The following is an 8,970-nucleotide window of genomic DNA, read 5'->3' as shown; positions in this document are numbered from 1 at the left end:
CCTCGCCATGTTTTATGTCAGTAAACACACAACCTCGCCATGTTTTATATCAGTAAACACAAAACCTCGCCATGTTTTATATCAGTAAACACAAAACCTCGCCATATTTTATATCAGTAAACACACAACCTCGCCATGTTTTATATCAGTAAACACACAACCTCGAATTGTTTTATTTCAGTAAACACACAACCTCGACGTGTTTTATATCAGTAAACACAAAACTTGGCCATGTTTTATATCAGTAAACACACAACCTCGCCATGTTTTATATCAGTAAACACAAAACTTGGCCATGTTTTATATCAGTAAACACATGTTTTATATCAGTAAACACACAACCTCACACAACCTCGTGTTTTATATCAGTAAACACAAAACCTTGTGTGTTATATCAGTAAACACACAACCTCGCCCTGTTTTATATCAGTAAACACACAACCTCGACGTGTGTTATATCAGTAAACACACAACCTCGACGTGTTTTATATCAGTAAACACACAACCTCGCCATGTTTTATATCAGTAAACACACAACCTCGCCATGTTTTATATCAGTAAACACACAACCTCGACGTGTGTTATATCAGTAAACACACAACCTCGACGTGTTTTATATCAGTAAACACACAACCTCGACGTGTTTTATATCAGTAAACACACAACCTCGACGTGTTTTATATCAGTAAACACACAACCTCGCCATGTTTTATATCAGTAAACACAAAACTTGGCCATGTTTTATATCAGTAAACACACAACCTCGACGTGTTTTATATCAGTAAACACACAACCTCGACGTGTGTTATATCAGTAAACACAAAACTTGGCCATGTTTTATATCAGTAAACACACAACCTCGCCATGTTTTATATCAGTAAACACACAACCTCGACGTGTTTTATATCAGTAAACACACAACCTCGCCATGTTTTATATCAGTAAACACACAACCTCGCCATGTTTTATATCAGTAAACACAAAACTTGGCCATGTTTTATATCAGTAAACACACAACCTCGACGTGTTTTATATCAGTAAACACACAACCTCGCCATGTTTTATATCAGTAAACACACAACCTCGCCATGTTTTATATCAGTAAACACACAACCTCGCACATGTTTTATATCAGTAAACACACAACCTCGACCATGTTTTATATCAGTAAACACACAACCTCGCCATGTTTTATATCAGTAAACACACAACCTCGCCATGTTTTATATCAGTAAACACACAACCTCGCCATGTTTTATATCAGTAAACACACAACCTCGACGTGTTTTATATCAGTAAACACACAACCTCGACGTGTTTTATATCAGTAAACACACAACCTCGCCATGTTTTATATCAGTAAACACACAACCTCGCCATGTTTTATATCAGTAAACACACAACCTCGCCATGTTTTATATCAGTAAACACACAACCTCGACGTGTTTTATATCAGTAAACACACAACCTCGACGTGTGTTATATCAGTAAACACACAACCTCGACGTGTTTTATATCAGTAAACACACAACCTCGTCATGTTTTATATTAGTAAACACACAACCTCGCCATGTTTTATATCAGTAAACACACAACCTCGATGTGTTTTATATCAGTAAACACACAACCTCGCCATGTTTTATATCAGTAAACACACAACCTCGACATGTTTTATATCAGTAAACACACAACCTCGACGTGTTTTATATCAGTAAACACACAACCTCGACGTGTTTTATATCAGTAAACACACAACCTCGACGTGTTTTATATCAGTAAACACACAACCTCGCCATGTTTTATATCAGTAAACACACAACCTCGACGTGTGTTATATCAGTAAACACACAACCTCGACGTGTTTTATATCAGTAAACACACAACCTCGACGTGTTTTATATCAGTAAACACACAACCTCGACGTGTGTTATATCAGTAAACACACAACCTCGCCATGTTTTATATCAGTAAACACACAACCTCGCCATGTTTTATATCAGTAAACACAAAACTTGGCCATGTTTTATATCAGTAAACACACAACCTCGCCATGTTTTATATCAGTAAACACACAACCTCGCCATGTTTTATATCAGTAAACACACAACCTCGCCATGTTTTATATCAGTAAACACACAACCTCGACATGTTTTATATCAGTAAACACACAACCTCGACATGTTTTATATCAGTAAACACACAACCTCGACGTGTGTTATATCAGTAAACACACAACCTCGACATGTTTTATATCAGTAAACACACAACCTCGCCATGTTTTATATCAGTAAACACACAACCTCGACGTGTTTTATATCAGTAAACACACAACCTCGCCATGTTTTATATCAGTAAACACACAACCTCGACGTGTTTTATATCAGTAAACACACAACCTCGACGTGTTTTATATCAGTAAACACACAACCTCGACGTGTTTTATATCAGTAAACACACAACCTCGCCATGTTTTATATCAGTAAACACACAACCTCGACGTGTTTTATATCAGTAAACACACAACCTCGACCGTTTTATATCAGTAAACACACAACCTCGCCATGTTTTATATCAGTAAACACACAACCTCTCTATGTTTTATATCAGTATTATGTTTCATTTTCCATATTAAATTTCAGAAACACCGCCGAAGAAGGAAGAGTATTTATAATTGTCCTATCTTTCGGAATATTTACAAACCCGATATCCATATACTTGAACTTCACTAGCCATTTCCGTTAATAGAACATGTATTTAGATATATTGTTTTGTTTCCGTTTTCTATCAAGGATCCTGCCGCTTTTGCAGGTCCTGTCAACAAGCCCTCAATTCTGCTTTTTGGTGCAACTGATGTTTACTACAGCCATAACTGAATGACGTCATCATGGTTAAAATCTCACTTTGACTGACCACATTCTTGAACACATGATACGTCTTACCAGAAAGATACTTCAGTTGTTATCCTAAACATTGTAACATCTTTTACATACGAAACATCTATAATTGCTTCCGTGTTAAAACAAACATTAGAGGTCTATACTTTATTGCGTTCATTTCATTGTAAACACAATATAAATACATTTGAATTCATAAACCAGCACAGACGATGTTAAGGACAGATTAGAAGGTGTTTTATTGTTTAACACATCAACCGTGTTGTCTCTTTACGACTGACGAAGGCTGAAGGACTGGTAAGATTCTGGTCACATACCGGAAGTTGATAAAATCATATCAGACAATTCTTACCCGGCAAAACGATGACAGGTGTTAAAGGTCAAACAGAGGTTATATATAGAGTAAACATACATATAGACTAAACAGTCAGATAAATGGAGGTCAAGGCCAATCATAAGTCGGAGAAACTAAGGTCAAACATAAGTCATGCAAATTAAGGTCAAACATAAGTCATGCAAATTAAGGTCAAACATAAGTCATGCAAATTAAGGTCAAACATAAGTCATGCAAATTAAGGTCAAACATACGTCGGACAAATTAATGTCAGAAATATGTCAAGGAAATTAAAATAAATTATACACCATGTACATTTATATCAAACTTAACTCAGATACATTTAGGTTAAAACTTAATATTTCTACGTTTAAGTTAAATATCAAATAAAACAAATTAATCGAAGTTAAATAGAAGTTTATCAAATTCATGTAAAGCAAAGGACATGCTAGATAAGTGGCCATCGGTACTGTAAAATCAGATATGTACGTGGGGCTCAATTTTCGTTTATTTATAAAAAATATTATTCGTGAACATTTGATTGCGTTGATGAATATCGCTCGATAAGTTTACTATACCAGTTTTAACAGTTTGTGGACAAATGAATTCATTGATAAAAAGTATCCACGAAACGAATGAAATAAATCCCCCACGAAAACGAATGATTTCACAGTAAAACACAACACATACATAATCCATCTTGATGTCTGATATAACTTAGTTATTAATTAGTTCAACGTAACAGTGTAGAAATCACAAACAAAACGACGTAATAATATCACTTCCAGTTTTATAAAGCGTTTGATGGCACTTTTGTAACCAATTCTCTACATTTTGGTTGGAATTCCACGTAACCTGTATCATGTTTGTGCACATGCGCAGACTGTCTTATGCTTGTTTTGCGCCTCTCGAACTGTCCGAAGTTGATATCTGCATAGTCGTAGACCTGTAAGTCGAATGTCTTCGTAATGTCCAGTGTCACTCGGAATAGTTCAAACACGATTAACACCCCAGACTCAACTTTGCTAATCGGCACTGTCACGTGACCGAACACGTCGGAGGAATGTGCATATTTCACCTCACCTTCCGGTGTAACCATCACCTGGAGATATCCCGTACATCTGTTTCGTCGCTTCCCGTCGACGATCTCGTCCTCGAAACGCTTCATGTGTCGCCATCTTTTAGGTTTCTTTACTCTTTCACACACGGAAAACGACTCCGGGTCATCTCTTCGGAGCTCCTCGGGCTTTAAAGTAGTCATTCCCAGTGTGAGATGAAATCTGCTCGGAACTCTGCCTCGCTCTTGTAGTGGTTTGACCTTGAGCATAAGGCCTTGACCTGGGTAGATTCTGCGCGCGAGACAGCACACCGACGCAGGGTTTTCCACTTTGAGTCGGGCCGACCGGCACTCTTTGTCCATTAGATCGATGTTTTCGCCAGTCACGTGATGAAACTGGAGCGGATGATTTTCTCTCGTGACTGCAAGCGAAAAAAGAAATATAAGTAGCTTTTCAGGTTGACTCTAATACTCAAGTAATACTTAAGAAACTAACCAGTGGTACGAACCAACTCTATACACCTCGGGTACTTTCTATAGACTGCTTTAATTTCAGCTTAATTTCGTCCATTAACGGATAATTGAAAGAAAATAGACATTTTCGCGGATAAAATGATGTAGCGAAAATAGAGACAAACGTATCTTGAAAATAAGATAAATCATGATAATCATAGTATGTATATCATTGTTCCTGATTCTTCTGGACAAACCGTGAAAATTTATGAACCATTGAAAATACATCAATTATAGTACACAGTTTTGTGAACAAAATTGTGATATTTAATGAATGCAGACCAAATTTAACTTACACATGTTAGCCTGTACGTTTCCGAATTTGAGGTTGATTACAAGCCACACCGGCTGACTGGAGTCTCTCTCATTCTCAACAGAACAACCATTGCATGTGATGTTCACGTGATCTTCGTACGCGCGAAGCTTGATAGTGCCCGCTCTTTGTAGTGTTCGCACATTTGTCAAAAGTTTGATTTTGTTTTTCAACACGGCATCCTTTATGCAACTTATATGTCGCGGGTCATGCTGTGTAAATCCAATGGCGGCATGGCCATTTCCGGTTACTTCAACGTTGACTGTCTCTCCATAACGAAGACAATGTTTACTGAAAAGTATTCCCCCGGAGTATGTGTGACACCATATGGCGCTTTTTTCATTGTCTTTTGTCTTGATATTATCACCACAGTTTCGAAAGAATCCGACGTCCATTTTCTTCTGAAAGAGTAAAAGAGAAGTAAATATTTAATCATTCTGAGACGACTATGTTTTAATATATATCATATATGTTGAACCCGGTATTTCTTTGTCTCCAAACTTTAAAGAGAGAAACTTTTGTGCGATCTGTCAAGCTGCAGAATTCAATCTACGAATCTATGTCTTTGTATATAAAAAAAGTTTAAAAACGGAAACAAATCGGATACTGAATTTTTTGCTGTAATTATGACGAAAGTTCACAACAACCCTGACAAGCTCAATGTAAGGTGTATTCCTATGAGAAGATAAAAAAATCCAGAGTAATTTTTTACCTAATGATGATTTTTGGCAAAAATTTGATTCTAGCAAGTAAATAAAAAAGCGAAAAAAATCCATATTATTATATTTTAATTTTTTTCCTGAGTTACATGTAATGACAATCATTTGAGTAGACTGTTACATGTCAGAATAAACTAATTCATGTCTTCTTCCTATTTCATGTTTACACACCAGTACTGAAATCTGTTTATTTGTAATCTCTCCCTTCCCTCTCTCTCCCTCTCTCTAATCCCCCAATCTCTCTCTTTCTCTCTCTACCTTTCTCTCCCTCTCTCTTACCCCTACTCTCTCTCTTTCTCTCCCTCCCTCTCTTTCTTTCCCTCCCTCCCTCTCTTTGTCTCTGTCTCTACCTCCCTCTCTCTCTCTTTCTCTCCCCCTTCTCTCCCTCTTTACCCCCCCCTCTCTCTCTGTCTCTCCCCCCACTCTCTCTGTCTCCCCCCCACTCTCTCTGTCTTTCTCTCTCTCCATATATATGTTAGATAATGTCATTCGCCGTAGATTACTAACTATTATTCGACAAGATTGATAACATATCTTGTGTCCAATCCATTTGTATATATTTGCTGCAAATAAAGTATGTTTAAATAAAAATTATCCCAAATTGATAGTCATATGTTCTCCATTAACAAGACAGACTGAATCAGTAAAATAATGACTAGAGAAAAAACCTTCTGAGAGGATAGTTTAATATGTCGGCGTATTAATTCTATAAATTATATAATATATAGTATGTAATCGAGGGACTGATCAAGCCGTGAATTTGTAGTTCTAAGTGACAGCAAAGAGACAATGATATATTTAGGGGAAAGAGCTGTCTTACAGAACTTTGTAAGACAACCCGAGACACAAAATAGATAAAACGTCTATAGGAGGTTATGAAAAAAAAACAATGATAATGATAACAAACGAATGTCGATATTACGTGATGGTAGCCATAGTTACGCCAACTTACTTTTCGTGATGATCAATAATCCGTATCTCACGTGACCTATTCTCAGAAGTCGTGCTCACACGAAGTTCAGATGTTACTCCGACACAGACCTTGATCTACACTAGTCTCATCTACAAATACTTTATATTAAATCACCGTAACCGTGACTACGTCGCGACCACCGGAAGTCGACCGACATATTTGTATATGTTCTTGGTATGACTAATCCGCTGAGCACGCTGACAATAATTTACGTGGGTACTCAGAAGTCCCGGGTCGGCTCGTGAGAACTATGTATTGTTTGATTTTCACAGCTTACGGACCCATACAGAACACAAAGCTTCGCTTGTCGTTCACTTAAAGCTCTGAACGTACTTAGATTTACCCAGTTAAATATTATGATTAGCTATTAACTCTGTCGCTCAGCATCTGTCTGTCAAAGGCCCAATCATCCGCGGACATCGTCTTAGTTTGATTCTGGATGCTGCGAAGACCACAAACAAACGTCCTTGTAGAAACAAAGGCCTTTTTTTTTTACCTGTAGCAGTGTAGCAATGAATACATGATTTAAGGAATTTCAGTTTCATCATTTATTAACAGAGACATCACTCAGGGTCATCCGTCAAACTGGTCTCAAGAGGGACACCAACAGTCAGGGTCAGCCTTGGACGGGTGAAAAGTGGGACATCCACAGTCAGGATCATCCGTCAGGAGGGACGCCAACAGCCAGGGTCATCCGGGAACGGGTATCGAGAGGGACACCAACAGCCAGGGTCATCCGGTGACGGGTGTCGAGAGGGACATATTTAGTTTCCACCTACAATCATGTAGTGGCATGCATCCCGCAACTAGCCATATACTATGAGATATGGTGAGATACAGCATGGAGATATTTTCTCCGTCTCCTGCTCGGATCTCAGTGGACAGTTGATGGTTCCGATTGTTTAGAATCGTAGTCCTCTCAATAGCAATGGTCATACACTAATAGTGCTTTGAATGAAGGGCAGACCTCTCATAACTTAACAACTAAGGACAAAACAATTGTACGATGTCTACAGCAATTAAGTTACCATATCAGTAGTCGCTAATAATTAACTTACATGAATTCAAGTTCAATTGCATAAATTGTACTAAACACAAGCAAGTGAATCACCTTTATATTTAGAGTAAGATACATTACAATGAATTAAACTGCATCCTCTAAGACTCGTCAGTGATGCTACATCATACAGTTATTTCGTTCTTCTAGGCATCGTCAGTGATGCTACATCATACAGTTCTTTCGTTCTTCTAGGCATCGTCAGTGATGCTACATCATACAGTTCTTTCGTTCTTCTAGGACGCGTCAGTGATGCTACATCATACAGCTGTTTCGTTCTTCTAGGACTCGTCAGTGATGCTACATCATACAGTTCTTTCGTTCTTCTAGGCATCGTCAGTGATGCTACATCATACAGTTCTTTCGTTCTTCTAGGCATCGTCAGTGATGCTACATCATACAGCTGTTTCGTTCTTCTAGGACGCGTCAGTGATGCTACATCATACAGTTCTTTCGTTCTTCTAGGCATCGTCAGTGATGCTACATCATACAGCTGTTTCGTTCTTCTGGGACTCGTCAGTGATGCTACATCATACAGCTGTTTCGTTCTTCTAGGACTCGTCAGTGATGCTACATCATACAGTTCTTTCGTTCTTCTAGGCATCGTCAGTGATGCTACATCATACAGTTCTTTCGTTCTTCTAGGCATCGTCAGTGATGCTACATCATACAGCTGTTTCGTTCTTCTAGGACGCGTCAGTGATGCTACATCATACAGTTCTTTCGTTCTTCTAGGCATCGTCAGTGATGCTACATCATACAGCTGTTTCGTTCTTCTGGGACTCGTCAGTGATGCTATATCATACAGTTCTTTCGTTCTTCTAGGACTCGTCAGTGATGCTACATCATACAGTTCTTTCGTTCTTCTAGGACGCGTCAGTGATGCTACATCATACAGTTCTTTCGTTCTTCTAGGCATCGTCAGTGATGCTACATCATACAGCTGTTTCGTTCTTCTAGGCATCGTCAGTGATGCTACATCATACAGCTGTTTCGTTCTTCTAGGCATCGTCAGTGATGCTACATCATACAGCTGTTTCGTTCTTCTAGGCATCGTCAGTGGTGCTACATCATACAGCTGTTTCGTTCTTCTAGGACGCGTCAGTGATG

General features: G+C 38.4%; 1 protein-coding gene across 1 annotated transcript; it reads right to left on the bottom strand.

The window, feature by feature from the left end:
- Nucleotides 1-3,026: 3,026 nt before the first annotated feature.
- LOC132553219 (uncharacterized) lies at nt 3,027-6,871 on the bottom strand. Its single transcript, XM_060217448.1, has 3 exons — nt 6,783-6,871; nt 5,095-5,512; nt 3,027-4,707 (listed from the first exon to the last, which is right to left on the bottom strand). Exons 2-3 carry the CDS (start codon nt 5,504-5,506, stop codon nt 4,019-4,021), a joined length of 1,101 nt encoding a protein of 366 aa, XP_060073431.1. The 5' UTR covers nt 5,507-5,512; nt 6,783-6,871; the 3' UTR covers nt 3,027-4,018.
- Between the last annotated feature and the right edge of the window lie 2,099 nt (nt 6,872-8,970).

This window comes from Ylistrum balloti, unplaced genomic scaffold (genome assembly GCF_031769215.1).
Source record: "Ylistrum balloti isolate Yb309-2 unplaced genomic scaffold, AGI_CSIRO_Ybal_v1 Utg370312, whole genome shotgun sequence".
Lineage (NCBI taxonomy): Eukaryota > Metazoa > Mollusca > Bivalvia > Pectinida > Pectinidae > Ylistrum > Ylistrum balloti.
The sequence above is the reverse complement of the archived record's forward strand: the minus strand, read 5'-3'. Positions and strand labels throughout refer to the sequence as shown.